The sequence below is a fragment of the Eublepharis macularius genome, chromosome 12, assembly GCF_028583425.1.
Source record: "Eublepharis macularius isolate TG4126 chromosome 12, MPM_Emac_v1.0, whole genome shotgun sequence".
Lineage (NCBI taxonomy): Eukaryota > Metazoa > Chordata > Lepidosauria > Squamata > Eublepharidae > Eublepharis > Eublepharis macularius.
The window spans coordinates 61,912,307-61,929,266 of record NC_072801.1 but is presented as its reverse complement, the minus strand read 5'-3'; the positions used below and the strand labels follow the sequence as shown (position 1 = coordinate 61,929,266).

Sequence of the window (16,960 nt, the reverse complement as noted above, 5' to 3'; positions counted from 1 at the left end):
TGCACACGAGGAACTGAGGTAAGATCCAGAGTTAGTGGCCTCGAGAGGCTGTTTAAAACGCAACGACTGGCCCTTCTTCAAAGGTGAAGCCACAAGGATGAACCAATTCCAGCCCTGCAACCCAGCATGAATATAAGCACGATCACAGAAGCAATCAGATTAGAATGGCAGCAACATAACTCTCTTTCAGGTGGAAAACAGGCACACTTGTTCTTTATTTTTATTCGGAGAAAGAAACAAATACCTCTGTTAAATGAGCGTGTGGCCTTTGCCGACAGAAGCCTTAACCCTGTCTTGGCAAGTATCTACCCTAGAAAAAGCCCTACAAAATCTGAGGACGTTATCTTTGGCCCGCTGACCTGCTGGAATAAATTCAACAGGTGCAGCTTCAACTGGCAGCTATGCAGTTGTAGCTATGGGGAAAAAAACCCTTTCCATTGGCAGATACAGACGCAGCTTTGGAAAAACATTCTGCATGAGTTCTCTAAAGAAATGTGGGGATGACAGCTTTGGTGACGCTCTGAGGCCCATTCTTCCCAAGGGCTACCACTCATGGGATTTCTAAGGAGGCGTTGGCAAAAGCAGGCAGGAGTTCGCAAGGACAGGGTTGGAGCCAGACAGCTTTTTCACTCATCCTCTCTCAATTCCCCTCCTTATTACATCCTTCATTCCACATGATTTTTATGCATACAATTCACATGACCACAGTATGGCCTTTTGGGTGGCCTCCTTTTCCAGCAATGGAAAAGCTGGTCAGATCTAACCCATAAAGTATCCGCAAAACATTTCTCCCAGATGTAACTTGGGTGGCGGAGAGTCATCAAGGCATAGCTGACTTATGGCGACCCTTGCTGAGGTTTTTATGCCAAAAGACTAACAGGTGGTTTGCCATTGCCTGCCTCTGTAACCCTGGCCTTTGCTGGAGATCTCCCATTCAAATACTAACCAGGGCCAACTCTGGTTAGTTTTCGAGATCTAATGCACTCAAACTTGCCTGGGCTATCCAGGTTAAAACAAATGTAATGTTAGGGATAGTTATTTTACTTCATTTATTTATTTAATTTATTTATTTAGAATACTTCTATGCCATTTCTTTGGAGTTCTACTTGAGGCAGCTTACAATGAAAAAACCTAAAATAAAAAGATCAAGTCATTAAAAAACGAACCATTAGACATACGCAGCATAAAAACGGACCATAAAATATTTAAAAGCTGATAAGACAAACCCCCATAACTAAAAGCCTGGGTATAAAAATGTGTTTTAGCCTGGTGTCTAAAAGAAAGTAAAGTAGGCAGGCACCAGGTGAGCTTCCAGGGGGAGGGCATTCCAGAGGCAAGGTGCCACCACAGAAAATGCCCTGCACCTACCACACCTCTGAAAGACGAGGCTCAGAGTGCAGTGCTTGAGAGGCAGGATTTAACTGGAGGGCTGGACCGTATGGAAGAAAGCACCGTGGCCCCAAGCCATTTAGGATCTTAAAGGTAAGAATCGGCCCTTTGAATTGTGCCAGGAAATAGATGGGAAGCCAGTGCAGATCTTTCAGGACGGGGGTGATACGATCCCTGTAAGCAACCCAATTGTAGCCTGGCCACTGCACTTTGGACCAATAGAACTTTCTGGACTGTTTTTAAAGGTAGCCCCACACAAAACACATTACAGTAGTCTAGCCTGGATGTCATCAGAGCATTAATCACTTTAGTCAGATCATGCTTTTCGACAAACCACCATAGCTGGTGAACCAGCTGAAGTTGATAAAAGGCACTATGTGCCACAGAGGAGACCTGAACCACAGACCAGGATCTAGTAGCACCCCCCGCCCCCATTATGAACCTGCAACCTCCTCTATTGCACGCTGGCTCCACTGCCCTCAAGCAGCTTCTCCATCGACCAACAGCACTTCAATCTTGTCTGGACTGAGCTTTACTTTATGGGCCTCATCTATCCTATGTCCTTCCCAAGGCACCTAATTGGGACTTCCACAGACCCACCTGGCTCATCTGCTAAGGAGAAATAGAACTGGGTGTTATCTGCATATTGCTGGCACTGGTTGCCAGCCTCCAGGTGGTAGCTGGAGATCTCCTGGAATTACAACTGATCTCCAGGTGACAGAGATCAGCTCACATGGAGAAAATGGTTGCTTTGGAGGGTGGATTCTATGGCATTATACCATTCTGAGGCCCCTCCCCTCCCCATCCCAAACCCCGCCCTCTCTAGACCCCACCCCCCAAATCTCCAGGAATTTCCCAGCCTGGACCTGGCAACCCTACCCCAATGCTTCAGGTGGGCAGCCATGTTGGCTTGCCGTAGAAGAGCAAGGTCTGAATCAGTAGCAACTTAGATGATTACGTTTCATATAGTACATCCTATCTCTCTTCTTTGCAATACCCCTCCCACCTTCTGCCTTGGATATAAAGTCTCAGAGATCTCCATTCCTACTTGTATCTGATGAAGGAAGCTTGACTTTGGAAAGCTTATACCCTGGAAAACCTTAAGGTGCTACTGGACTCGAACTTTGCTCTCCACACCCCCTAATCACTATTAAGTCATGACAATTATACCTGATTAAGGTTCCATTACAGACACGCCTGGGATGATGTGACAGTCGTATAGGAGTCGTGGGTTCTCCCGCAAATGGAGTGCCTGATTCAGATTATGTTTGTGGCCTCAGCCTTCCTCCCTGCACTTTATCAAAAGCTTTCTGGAAGTCCAAATAGATGTTGTCTACCTGGACTTCCAGAAAGCTTTTGATGAAGTTCCTCATCAAAGGCTGCTAAGTAAGCTCAATAATCATGGGGTAAAAGGACAAGTCAACTCGTGGATCAAAAACTGGCTAATGAATAGGAAACACAGAGTGAGTATAAATGGGCCATATTCACAGTGGAGGGTGTTAAGCAGTGGGGTACCGCAGGGCTCAATATTGCGTCCAGTGCTTTTTAACTTGTTCATTAATGTTTTGGAGTTGGGAGTAAGCTGTGAAGTGGCTAAGTTTGCGGATGACACTAAATTGTTCAGGGTGGTGAGAACCAGGGAGGATTGTGAGGCACTCCGAAGGGATCTGTTGAGACTGGGTGAGTGGGCGTCAACATGGCAAATGAGGTTCAATGTGGCCAAGTGCAAAGTAATGCACATTGGGGCCAAAAATCTCAAATATAAATACACCATGATGGGGTCCAAACTGGTGAAGACTGACCAAGAGAGAGAGCTTGGAGTCGTGGTGGGTAACTCATTGAAAATGTCGATACAGTGTGCGATGGCAATAAAAAAGGTCAACGCTATGCTGGGGATTATTAGGAAGGAAACTGAAAACAAATCAGCTAGTATCATAATGCCCCTGTATAAATCAATGGTATGGCCTCATTTGGAATACTGTGTACAATTCTGGTCACCACACCTCAAAAAAGATATTATAGCACTGGAAAAAGTGCAGAAAAGGGCAACTAGAATGATTAAAGGGATGGAACACTTCCCCTATGAAGAAAGGTTAAAGCGCTTGGGGCTCTTTAGCTTGGAGAAACGATGACTGAGGGGTGACATGATAGAGGTTTACAAGATTATGCATGGGACAGAGAAGGTAGAGAAAGAAATATTTTTCTCCCTTTCTCACAATACAAGAACTCGTGGTCACTCAATGAAATTACTGAGCAGTGGGGTTAGAACAGATAAAAGGAAGACCTTCACCCAAAGAGTGATTAACATGTGGAATTCACTGCCTCAGGAGGTGGTGGCAGCTTCAAACACAGACAGCTTCAAGAGGGACTTGGATAAATATATGGAGCAGAGGTTCATCAGTGGCTATTAGCCACAAGGTATAGATGGAACTCTCTGTCTAGGGCAGTGATGCTCTGTATTCTTGGTGTTTGGGGGGGCAATCAGTGGGAGAGCTTCTAGTGTCCCTTCCCCACTGGTAGACCTCCTGATAACACCTGTTTTTTGCCACTGAATGACACAGAGTGTTGGACTGGATAAGCCACTGGCCTGATTCAACATGGCTTCTCTTATGTTCCCCCTTACCTGTAAGTCTGGGGGGGGGGCATTATTTGTCCCACTGGGGAAACCCACGCATACACTTGTGGGCTTCCCCAAGAGGTCAAATAACACCCCCCACAACATTTCAGATCAAGAAAACAGTGCAGGCAAGAAAGCCTGAAGCATACCACATCTGCCAGATCCAAATAGAACACCACATGTGCAAGAACTAAGAAAAACCCACAACTCATGTGAGTCCATGAAAAAATTAAGACAAGGCAACGTGTAAAGTGTGTGTGTGTAAGTTTACCGTTTTACATTTTTCCTAACACAATGATCTCTTCTGAGTTCTCAGTCTATACTATAACACAGATATTCTAGCACAGCGCCCCCTGCTGAGTTCGTGGTCTTTTTAAAAAACACAGCTCCCCCTACCAAAAGGAGCCCCCTCTATCCATTTTGCTACAATAAAGCTTTTTGGAATCACTTTCACACGAGCTGAATAATGCACTTAGAATCCACTTTCAGTGCACTTTGCAACTGGACTTTACTTTAGTGAAATAGCACAATTAACTTGCAAACGCTCGCTTTGGGGACTGGAAGTGCATTATTCAATAGCTCACTGCTCTGAAATATTGCAAAGCGCCCTGCCCTTTTCTCTGCAGAAAGAAAGCTGCCCATTTAATTCCCCCACCCAGCTGAAGTTACTGCAGAGCTGGGGACGCAGAAAAGTGGAGAGAAAGCGGCAGAACACTAATGCGGCCTCCAGCTGGGGAGTGGGTTGGAGCAAGGACTACTGCGTTTTCTGGGATGGATAAGGTAGGGCACAGGACAGGTAGCTCTCCACTGGTGATAAGAACTCCTCTCTCCAGCCTGTTTTAATAGGAAGGCAATTTATTGCTGTGATTCCCCCAATGATTTATTTGTATGTGTGATTTATTTTTATTTTTTTTGCATTTTCCTACTCAACGCGCTTCAGCAGCCGTTTGCTCTTTCCCACTTAACGATTCCGTACCAAGCTCCTCTGTGCTTCTAACGGTGATTTCTCCATTCATATGCCCCCCCCCCTTCTTGACAAACCCTGCCCATGTGGGTGTGGAAAACCTCCTCTCTCTCCACCCCCTTTCGGGGCCTTCCTTCCCAGGCATCCTTAGGCACCCAGACATACAATTCAGCTTGATTTAGCTCAAAAAAAGAGGAAAGCCAAAAATAAAGGATTCCCTCCCACCCATCCTTTGGGGATCTGCTTCTTCCCGGACCGTCATAAAAGATTCTTCTGCAGGTTTCCCACTGAGAAGTTAAAGCAAAGCCTCTCTGCAAAACTACCCCGGAAAACAATGAATATATTCCGCTTCCTGGGAGACATATCTCATCTATTAGCTATAATCATCTTGCTGTTGAAGATCTGGAAGACGAGATCATGTGCTGGTAAGACTGTTCTCCCGGCTCCCATTATACCTCTCTACAGGAGCGTAAAATGCCCTTTTTTCGCTGCGTGAGCGTGATCATATCACAATGAATGTGTCGAATCTTCTCCAAGCCAACCTGTAATTGACTCATTTACGCTTGTAACTTCACGGGCTAACCGGCCTCTCCCTCCTCCTTCCTCTCTTCCCTCCCATTCTCTTGAATGGTCTTTGGAAGTGATGAGCTGGCTTTAACTTTTTTTTTTTCCAAGCTGTTGAATTCTTTTAAAAATAAAACTAGGCAGTCGATTAACCCCATTCTTTCATTTTTCTAAATATTTGTTTCAGGAACTCAAATAAATTATTGGAATTATTGCATACATCCTTGCTACAGTTTGGAAATTAATTACGAGGCTTTCTTTTCTTTTTTTTAAAAAAAAGGTGGCATTGACAGATTTGATGGAGATAAGATGTACTTGCTTTTTTTAGGATAAAAAAATCTCCAGTGTTTTAAGAGGTTGATTGCATAAAACATATAGCTGGTTATATTCAAAGATCTTTTCTTTGCTAAATGGTTCCCTTTCAAACTGAAGGTCTGTGCAGTCTAACCCTAGGCATGCTAACTCTGAAGTATTTACTAGTTTGTTTAATGGCGTTTAATCTTGGGTAAACTGTGCACAGGATTGCAGCCTTACAGAAACTACCACGGACTCGGACTTAGGGTTGGTGGTAGTTTGAAAAAAATTCTTTAGATTTAAACACCCCTTTTGACATCATCTTGAATGTTTAAGTAAAACTGGCAGAATTAAGAAACTTTATTGAGATAAGTGAAGAGTTTGCTTTTTATTTAACAGTGGCCGCTGGTTGTACTTGGAGGGATTGACCTTTTTTCTTAAGGCAAACGCAGGCTTTATTAAAGACTATGACTGACCGTGCAATCATAAGAAGAGTTATTCCAGTCTAAGCCCATTGAAATCAATTGTCTTAGACTGGAATAACTCTTCTGATTGTACTGTGAGTGTGGGATAGAATTTTTAGTTACAAGAAACTGTATCTGTGGTGGTTGTAGAGTGTGCTCAATTTACATTAACCTAAGAAAAGAGGCCCACCATTTGTGTATGGAGTCCGATATTCTTTTATAGCAATTCTCTTTAAATAAAAGATACATTTATGCATGGCCACTCTGGATGTGTGTCAGACAGAGAGTGTGCATGCTGGCTCTTGTAAGGGAATAAAGTGTTAAAAATGGGAATCTAACTGGAAGTTTCATTTTGTCCCTTTAGGGATAAAACCTGTGGAATTTCATAGGAACAAGCCTGTGGCAGGAGATGGGTGTGTTTACGTGTAAAGGGCTACACAATGATGATGTGGAAACTAGTTTAGATTGGATAAAGCTTTACTATTCTCAGTCTTCTACAGGGTGGAAGATGGAATAGTTAGGCTTCAGTTGCTTGGATGATGCCATTTCCCTTACAGAATAAGAGGGCTGGATGGAGGGAACCCACCGATGAATGTGTGTATAGATTTTCTCAGGCTTAGCAGGAATTTTCTCCCTACTGTAGAGAACTGAGAAAGGCTGTGGATTATCTTTTGAAGTAGGCCTCATGATACATTAGCAAAGGATTGTATAAATCCTGATGAATATATCCCAGCTCTGGGGTTTTTTTGGAAACCTTTTGCTATATTTTTCTTTCTAACTCACCTGGTGTGTTAATGGATAATTAAATTCCTCTAGGCCACTGTCTCCAAGAAGACCTGTGTTATTTTTACTGATTTTCAGGTTTTTCCCATGTGTGTTTCACTGCCCTCTGCTTCTCCATGCAGGGATTTCTGGAAAGAGCCAAGTTCTCTTTGCCATTGTCTTCACTACTCGGTACCTAGATCTGTTTACCAACTACATCTCCTTGTACAACACCTCAATGAAGGTACAAGCTTGATGCTGGGCTGGATAAGTTGGACTCTGAGTTGGGATTGGACAAGAATAAAGCATGAGAAACGTAGACAGGATAGCTAGGGTGCTGTCTAGGCAGGAGAGAAGGCCTTATCATTAGACCACAGCCTTGGGGGGTAAGCTAGGCCTGAATTAACTTTGCGTCACAGCTGGAGGCAGGAGGGTATACTGGAAACCTGTTATGACCCTCTTTATTTTTCAGTTAGATTTTGCCTTTAACCCTCTTCTTACACCCTTTGGGTAGATTGTTGCCATCAGGAATTATATTCCAAGAGAGTTAATTTAAATTTCCCCTTTAATGACGTGCCCAAGCGTCAGGCTCCTTCAGGGGACTATGTGGCCCTGAGGATAGGAATGGGGTATAGGAATAACATATACTCAGGGATGAACAAAAAAAAATAAAACTTTTATTTTTACAAGAAGTGTATCGGTTTCACACTAGTACTGAAGCTTGATGGTTTCAAAGATAGTTCTCAGTTCTTAAAGTTTCTTTACATAGGCTCAGTCACACAGATATACATAAACTTTCTCTCACACACAGTTTGCCTGCTTCAGATAGAATGAGTGTTCTCTCACAAACACACACAGTTCAGGCTTCCCCACAGGTTGCCTGTTTTGCCAGACTCAATATTTCTCCCATTCAGTAACTAAAAACTGCAGTTCACTCCACCCATACTCTTGGTCATCAACCAATCATCTCAGTTACTCATCCCTCTCTTTCACCCCCACTTTTCATCTGTACGACACTAAGCATTTAAAGACACACAAGTGTTGCCAGGTAGTGGCTGGAGATCTCCTGGAATTACAGCTTGTCTCCAGGCCACAGAGATCAGTTCACCCAGAGAAAATGGCTACTTTGGGGGAGATAGACTCTATGGAATTATGCCATGCCAGGTGGCATAATTTCCCTCCCTAAACCCTGCTTTCTCCAGGTTTCACCTCCCAGATCTCCAGGAATTTCCCAACTTGGAGCTGGCAACCCTGAGAGAGAGAGAGAGAGAGAGAGAGAGAGAGAGAGAGAGAGAGACTTAAAATCATCATACCTGTATACCTGTTAGCTATTAGCTAATATATATATATATTATAACATACATATATATATATATATGTTATTAGGTCAAGAGAAACAATTATGTTTCCTATTCTACAATCATCCTTTGGGGTTCTGAAACGAATATATTAACTTTATGACAAATGGTTTGGTATGGATACTTCTTGCCATGTTGTTTGCAGAGAATAAGAATGTTTAAATGTTAGTAGAAAAGTAAGCAAATTTATTTACTTCATTTATAATCTGCTTTTTGCCCCAATGGGAATCCAAAGTGGCTTATGTCATTCTCTTCTCTATCCTCACAACAACCCTGCAAGGTAGGGTAGGCTGAGAGAGTGTGGCCAGCTCAAGGTTAGCTAGTCAGCTTCCATGGCAGAGCAGAGATTCAAACCTGGGTCTCCCAGATCCTAGTCCGACACACTAGCCACTGCACTGCACTGGCGGTCCTTTCAGTGAAACAGAACATTTCATCAGGCATAGCTTTCTGTCCTCTGAGTGGTTCTGGATAAGCTGAAAGCTAGAATAATCTTATGCTAATAAAACATTAAAAGCAAGGTAGTAAACTAAAAAGGGTTTATTATTAGACAATTCCCTAACCTTTAAAGATAGTACTGAGAAGTCATCTTTAAATTGCTCCAAGATCTGCAGGAGAGCCAGTTTAGTGTAGTGGTTAAGACTGGAGCACGGGACTCTAAATGGGAGAGCCGGGTTTGATTCCCCACTCGTCCTCTTGAAGCCAGCTGGGTGATCTTGGGTCAGTCACAGCTCTTTCAGAGCTCTCTCAGCTCCACCCACCTCAAAGGGTGTTTGTTGCGGGGATAATAATAACATATTTTGTAAACCGTTCTGTGGAATTAAATTGTCCTGAAGGGTGGTATATAAATTGAATATTATTATTATAGGAATGAGTAAACGCTTTTCAATGAAAGGCTGCTTTAGTTTAATGGGAGGGGGTGGAAATGGTAGCCCTTGTGGGGATGGAAAGGTGGGGTATAAAATTTGTAATAAATAAATGTAGCCTGTTTCTGTGTGGCCTTTTTGCTGTGGGTCCAGTGCTGTTAGGAAGTGGGGTTATTTCCCTGCTTCCCCACAACGTTTGGGAATGCTTCTTAAACCTGCTTCACTGCTAAATTTCAGGAAAGATTGTACTGAAAAGTATGGGAGAGAAAATTTGTATTTTCTTGGTCCTGCATACACAGCAGCCATTTTCCCTTCCCCGTCCCCCCCACTACCGAGGCGCTTTTTTGTTTTTATTCCACAATTGAATGTTGTTGTCTCTTTATGATGATACAACAATCTGTGTGTCGGGTTCTCTGAATTCCCAGTTTTCATTTTTTAAAAAGTTAATCTTCAGCCCCTTGTGTTGTGGAAATGTAAGGGAAAGACGTATCTTTCCATCAAAAGGGGCTAGAGACTTTTCTTTTTTTTAAAGAAAGGTACATTTTAGAGAACTTGATATAATTATATAACAATTAATGCAACAATAACATGTTATTTAATTGTTGATTTTTTGAATTGAGAAACCCCTGGTGGCATAGGAAAGGAGAAGGCGCCTGCCAGGGCATGGGGACAGGGAAACTTGCCACGTGGAAGCCCTGTTGTGGCTGCACTGTGTTAGGAGCCACAGCAGCAATACAGAAACTACACAAGTCTTATCCCTGTGTGGAAAACACTCTTGTTCAGTGTAAATGATTTGGGGTGGATGGGAGGTTGGTTAGAAGCCAGGGCTTTTTTTCTTGGAAAAGAGGTGGTGGAACTCAGTGGGTTGCCCTCTGAGAAAATGGTCACATGGCCGGTGGCCCCGCCCCCTGATCTCCAGACAGAGGGGAGTTTAGATTGCTCTCCGCACGGAGGGCAATCTCAACTCCCCTCTGTCTGGAGATCAGGGGGCGGGGCCACCTGCCATGTGACCATTTTCAAGAGATGCTGGAACTCCGTTCCACTGCGTTCCTGTTGAAAAAAAAAGCCCTGTTAGAAGCTAAAGGGGGGCACTCTAGTCTAGAAGGGGAAGTTATGAACCAGAACTTGTTCTAGCAGAAGGGAATATTAATCTTTAGGTGAGATTTCCCAGGCGGGGGGATGCCCGAAATGTGAAGATATACTTTTGCTCGATAGAAAGCAGTGGGGAAATGTGTGTGGGTGTGTAGTTGTCCTCAGTGATTCCTTTTGATTTGTTTTGTCTCCTTTAGGTGGTTTATGTCGCATGCTCTTACGCCACAGTGTGGATGATCTATAGCAAATTCAAAGCCACCTACGATGGCAACCACGACACTTTCCGGGTGGAGTTTCTGGCCATTCCCACCGCAGTGTTAGCCTTCCTAGTAAACCATGACTTCACTCCCCTAGAGGTAACTCAGCGCATGATTTGGGCTTCTTTTGCATTAACAATACAGCCTCAAACCTGCTCCTAGTCCTAAAAATTCTTCTTCGCCTCAACCGGTGGCAACATTTCAGCATTCCATCCGAGGGACGTATATTGGTCCCATTGAGGTATCATGTAAACCTAAGAAGCTGCCTTTTACCAAGTCCGATCTTTGATCCATCAAGTTCAGGATCGCCAGTTCTGACTGATAGCAGCTCTCCAAGGTCTCACGCAGAGAAAGGTCTTTTCCAGCACCAGGAAACAGACATCTTTGAAACATACTGTACTGTACCTGCACAGGCTGCTGTTTGTTCTGGTATCATGCCTTTCCCTACATGTGTGCTTTCTCTTCTTAAGGATTGAAGGCTGGGGTTCAGTTTTGTTTTCGAAAATCATGCCGATGCGTTCTACTGCCTTAGCTACCCATTTATGCAAAATCAGGTCCAAGAGTAGGATGTGGAATGAAACTGAGATAAACATAGTATTGTGAAATGTCAGAAATAGATCCCATTTCTGAAAGCTGGGAGAAGACTTTAGTGTGTGTGTGTGAGTGAGAGATGGTGAATTGGTTTATTTATTTATTTTTTATTTTGCCAAATTTATATCCTGCTTTGTGCCCTTACAAGGGCCACCAAGGTGACTAATAAAAATACAATCTCATTTTAAAACCAACTAAAAATATCATTGAAACAATTAAAACCGGAGCTAAAACCCATACAAAACATAAAACAGCAATTAAAAACATTGGGCAGGAATGAGGGATCACGGAGGGAATGCCAAACAAAATGAACAAATCTTCATCTGCTGGCTGAAGATAACAATGAGTTTCCCTGAGGAGAGAGTTCCAGACTTCTGGTGCCATGACCAAGAAGACCTTGCCCCAGGTTTCCACCCACCTAATCTCAGAAGGCAGAGGCACATGAAGCAGGGTCTTCAAATACGACCGCAGTGGTCAAGTAGATTCATAAGGGAATAGACAATCCTTCAGGTAGTTGGTCTCAAACCACATAAGGCTTTAAAATTCAACACCAGCACCTTGAATTGTTCCCAGAAACAAATTGGGAGTCTGTGTAGATGGGCCAAGAATGGAGTTCAGAACAGGTGACACCTTAAATCCCAGGTTGGATTTGTTGTTTATCAGCAGCACATCCGTCTCATTGGGATTAAGCTTCAGTTCATTAGCCCACACATACTCCAAAACTACCTCCAGGCAGCTGTTCAGGGTTTCTGTAGCCCCCCTGAGATCAGCTGGAAGAGTGAGTTAGAGCTGAGTGTCATCTGCACACTGGTGACAACCCAGCCCAAAATCTCCAGATGACCACACGTAGTGGTTTCATGTAGATATTAAAGAGCAAAGGAGATTAAGATGGAACCTTGTAGGACCCAAAGGCCAAGAGGCTGAGCTACAGTCCTCCAGCACCACCTTCTGAAACCTCTCCAGGTAGGGCCAGAACCACTGCAGACCAGTGTCTCCCAATCTCCACCTGGAAAGGTGCTCCAGAAAGATACCATAACTGATGGTGTCGAAAGCTGCTGAGAGGTCCAGAAAAACCAACAGTTGTCCTTCCTCTGTCCATCTCCTGGAGCAGGTCATCTACTAGGGTGACCAAGGCTGCCTCAGTCCCATAACCAGAGCTAAAACCAGATAGGAAAGGATCTAAACAATTTGCCTCATCCAGGAAAGCTTGAAGTTGTCCAGCTACCACCCATTCAATCACCTTGTTCAGGAATGGAACATTGAGACTGGTCGAAAGTTATTAAGATCTCCTGGGTCCAGGGTTGGCTTCTATAGAAGCGGATACACCACAGCCCGTTTCAGTGCTCGGGTGGCCACCCCCTCTCTCAAGGGGGCATTAAATACCTCTCTGACGAAGTCAGCCAGCCGCCCCCCCTCCCACCGCAGCAGATTTCAGTAGCCAGGAAGAGCAAGGATCATACTAGCAGCTGGTAGTCCCCAAACCAGCAAGGATCCTGTCCACATCGTCAGACTGAATAAATGGACTGAAAGTAACCTCAGACTGAAAGTATCCCAAATAACTGGACAGGTCGGCACCTTGGCACCATTTGACCCTGTCATTGCTAAGAGTCCAAGACAGAATGGATGCAAGAGATTTTTATCTGCAAAGTGCAGATTACCACAGAATCTTTTTTTTAAGGTACAAGTCTGATCATGGCAATATCTAGAAAGAGGGACGTCTCAAAGTATTGAGCCTAGGGCTTTTTTTCTGGGAAAAGAGGTGGTGGAACTCAGTGGGTTGCCCTCGGAGAAAATAGTCACATGGTTGGTGGCCCCGCCCCCTGATCTCCAGACAGAGGGGAGTTTAGATTGCTCTCCGCACGGAGGGCAATCTAAACTCCCCTCTGTCTGGAGATCGGGGCGGGGCCACCAGCCATGTGACCATTTTCAAGAGGTTCCGGAACTCCGTTCCACCGCATTCCAGCTGGAAAAAAGCCCTCATTGAGCCAATTAGTGATTGCTGGTACTCTTTAATGAGGCACTGAGTTTTGCATGAACCTCCTGAAGAGAGTGCTAAACATGGATGGTAAGCCAACAGATAATTGGATGAGATGCAGGCTGCACCAACCCCTTGTGATGTCAGTGACAAATCACAAGAAAATGAGCTGGTGCAGAATACTCTAAATCTCTAGAGTAACTGTGGATGAAATAAAAAAAGTCCACTTTTCTGTAACAGTAAGCAAGGGTGAAGTTAGAAATAACATAGAGTCATGCATATTTTAGGCTGCTTCAACATAGACATTCTGCTTCATCTTGCTTCCCAGTCTGGAGTGACACCATCAAGCAATTGTCCACCTTCTAGTTTTTCCCCTGCTTTGCTACAATTTTTCTCAAATCTCTCTGCATGATGTTTCCAGAACAATCATAATCAACGCAGGTTTGCTCATGTAAGCAGAAAGGTGCAGATTTTAGGACCTCCCCACCCACATCGGTTCCATTTTCCTTTGGTACTCCTTTTGCATCTGCCATTTCCCCCCTCCCCTGCCACCTGCAGGATGCTGGCTTAAAAAAAATAGCAGTTACTGTATTGCTATAGCATCATAACACTATAGCAATATAGCTATTACTTTTGTAAAAAGCTGGCAAAAAGCCCTCCAGCAGGGGTGGGGAGAAGGGTGGGCCCAAGGGGATTCCGAGGATGTATGGAGAATCCCCACACATAGATGTTCCATTGCCACTGCCCATGCTTCTGAACTCACAGCAATGAGTGAAAAATGGGGATTGTTGCCCTGCCTCTTATACCCCACAAATGCGCAGAGCGTTTGCACTTGCTAGGTGCAATGCTATCCCTTCTGCAGTCACCTATGGCAGATATAATAAGATCCCATGTTCTGCAAGACTTTGTTCTTGTAATTCGAATTCAGTTGAGTTGGTTCCTCGTATCCTACTCCATTGTTCCCAGTATGCTGATATACGTTCTAATCTTTTAGACCCAATTTTACTTAATATGCTGGGTCATTCGGAGGCCTTAATGGTGTACCGTCTTCTGAATGATTCGTCATCCGAAATAACTGAAAAGGTAGCCCTATTTTTAAGTCTGGTAATCAAGGATCGATTGAAAAACGTCTGCTTTCACTCAAATCACCCTTGTTACCGTTATATTTGTTTACTGCCTGTATCGATAACCTGAGATATGCCAATAAAGGCTTTGTTGTTGTTGTTGAATTGTTGCCATGTGCATGTATTCTTTAAAAAGACAAAAGCAACAGTGGCTAGCAGGAGGAAGGTTTGGAATGGGCATTATGGCACTAGACAAGGGAAGCAGATTAACTCTTTCTCTGCTATTTGCCTGATATCAGTTCCCTTCTCCCAGTTGCTAATTGCTCTTGGAAGAAAACAAAAAAGGCAAAATACTCTGAATATCAGTTGCTGGGGAGCATGGGGGAGGGAATGGGGCAACATTAGTGGAGAACGGTTGCCTTCATGCCTTGCTTCTGGCCTGTGGGGCCAAGATGCTGAACTAGATGGATCATTGGTTTGAACCTGAAGGGTGCTTCTTACATAAAGATACCAGGTGTGTTTTTCTGTGTTGCTCCAGTGGAATTCTGGAGCGAGGGGATTAGGAATTGAGACTGGAAAAGCAACATTGGGTGTGGAGAGCTACTTTCCCCCCATAAATGTGGTAACTGCTAACCACAGATCTCTCAGGCCACATCTGAGGCCTTAAAACTTTTTAAAATGTTTATTTTGTAAGCCATACTTAACTTTGGAAGAACAGGATTATAAATATATTTTAAAAGTATAAATTCAAACATCTGTGGTAACTGCACATTTTTAAAAATATTATAAGCTGGCCTTAAACTGTTCTTCATGATCAGAAATACATCTGCCAATGAAACAATGTCTCTTGTTCACCTTCAGATTCTCTGGACGTTCTCCATCTACTTGGAGTCTGTGGCTATCCTGCCACAACTGTTCATGGTTAGTAAGACTGGTGAGGCAGAGACCATCACAAGTCACTATCTCTTCGCCTTGGGTGTCTACCGTGCCCTCTATCTATTCAACTGGATCTGGCGTTACCAGTTTGAGGGCTTCTTTGACCTCATTGCTATTGTTGCTGGCTTGGTGCAAACTGTACTCTATTGTGATTTCTTCTACCTCTACATTACAAAAGGTACTTTGAAACTAGAATCTCTTGGTATTCTAAGAAGTGAGATGTGTGTGAGTAGGAATCATGGTGGGGATTTTTTAATTCAAGACTTCCAAGTTCTTGTAAAGCATTTGTGTGTGAAGTTGCTGAAAATTAGAAATGCATCTTGAAAGCAAGATGCAGCTAATTTAAAGGTCACTAGAGGGCACTCTACAGCAGGAGTCAGACCTCAGCCTTTTTGGTAGACGGTGTACCTCATATGAGTACTTTACTGAATACTTGGGTTGGAAAGCGGTATATAAAATTAAAACTTAAAATACTCATTGTATGGTGGCAACATACTAATTAGCTGTTCAATTCTTCTCCCAGAAACAAATAATAAACGACTTGCATGAAAGTGTACCTTCTAAGAACTTATTCCTGTTGAACAGGTCCAGCCCTATCAGACACAATGAAACTGCTTTCTTCTGACCACAGAACATGGGGGGAAATTAAAAAGCAGAAAACTGTCAATTATGTAGTTATATTAATATATATATTTACAATCATTTGGATTTTCTGCCTCAGGCATCAAACTGTCTAATTAAATATTAACGTCTGTATCTGCTTTTTTGGGAAGTATAAAATGTTTATATTTGGTGTGTGCATCTTTATCTGTCTCTTAGCTAATGAATTTTTGTTCTGAAAGGTTCTTGAAGATATGCACATTTTCTTTCTCAGAGGCAGTTTCATTTCAATGCTGGGCAAGGATTCCTACCAACATTCCTAAAATTTTCATATTTTTCTTTTTTCTTTCTCTTTTACAGTTCTAAAGGGCAAGAAGTTGAGTTTGCCGGCATAGTTCAGGATGAGACTATGACAAGATCCTTTGATGGAGGAAAAGGATGAGGGGAATCTTCACAAGAAGTTAAAAACATGTAGAAGTTGTGATTTAAAAACAAACCACCACATTAATCACATGTTGGTCTCTTCTTGACCCTGAACTTTTATCTAAGGGAGTGTGATTTGGGACAAAACAATGATGGTCCTTTTGTTCAAGAGACTGGTATAGATTGGGGTGAGATGGGGTATGAATTTAGCGTATCGGTTTCTCAGAACTCCTTTTTGATCATTCTTTCCCTCCCTTTCTGTTGCTCTTGACTCTTATTTTGTTGATGAAGCAGCAAAGGTAGGAATTTTTTTGTTTTTGTTTTAAAGAAAATTGGTCATCTCCCTTTTTGGATTCATGTTTTGGATGTTTTGCTGATAACTGCTAAGAAATCTTGAGTTTTTCCTTTTGTGATGGTCTAGTACTGTGGGACTAGCCAAATAAGCAGATGGAAACATAAGGTCTCATATGCCTTCAGACAGTAATTTTTTGTCTCGTTTTTTAAAAAATATTAGTAGAATATGATTACTCCTTTAAACATTGTCACTTAATCCTGAATCCTGTATAGTATTTGATGATTATTTCCTCCTCTTTAAATAGAAAAATAAACAAACTACCCCACTCCCTATTAATTAGTGCCTTTGTGGGAGGGATGGGAATTTAAATAAAAAGAAACTGTTTTGTTGCTTGTTTGTGTTGTCATCTTTGTGCTTCTCTGTTGACTGTGGCTGTCTGCATTTTCCATGCT

At 43.0% G+C, this 16,960-nt stretch overlaps 1 protein-coding gene across 1 annotated transcript; it reads left to right on the top strand.

Moving 5' to 3' along the window:
* Positions 1 to 5,093: 5,093 nt before the first annotated feature.
* KDELR1 (KDEL endoplasmic reticulum protein retention receptor 1) lies at positions 5,094 to 16,897 on the top strand. Its single transcript, XM_054993645.1, has 5 exons — positions 5,094 to 5,395; positions 7,198 to 7,298; positions 10,565 to 10,723; positions 15,116 to 15,368; positions 16,151 to 16,897. Exons 1-5 carry the CDS (start codon positions 5,305 to 5,307, stop codon positions 16,183 to 16,185), a joined length of 639 nt encoding a protein of 212 aa, XP_054849620.1. The 5' UTR covers positions 5,094 to 5,304; the 3' UTR covers positions 16,186 to 16,897.
* Positions 16,898 to 16,960: the final 63 nt, after the last annotated feature.

What these genes read in the sequence shown, in the direction of transcription:
- KDELR1 (XM_054993645.1), top strand. Translation starts at nt 5,305, where the DNA reads ATGAATATATTCCGCTTCCTGGGAGACATATCTCATCTATTAGCTATA. An exon ending in TGTACAACACCTCAATGAAG is followed by an intron (nt 7,299 to 10,564) that starts GTACAAGCTTGA and finishes TGTCTCCTTTAG; the next exon opens with GTGGTTTATGTCGCATGCTC. An exon ending in ATGACTTCACTCCCCTAGAG is followed by an intron (nt 10,724 to 15,115) that starts GTAACTCAGCGC and finishes GTTCACCTTCAG; the next exon opens with ATTCTCTGGACGTTCTCCAT.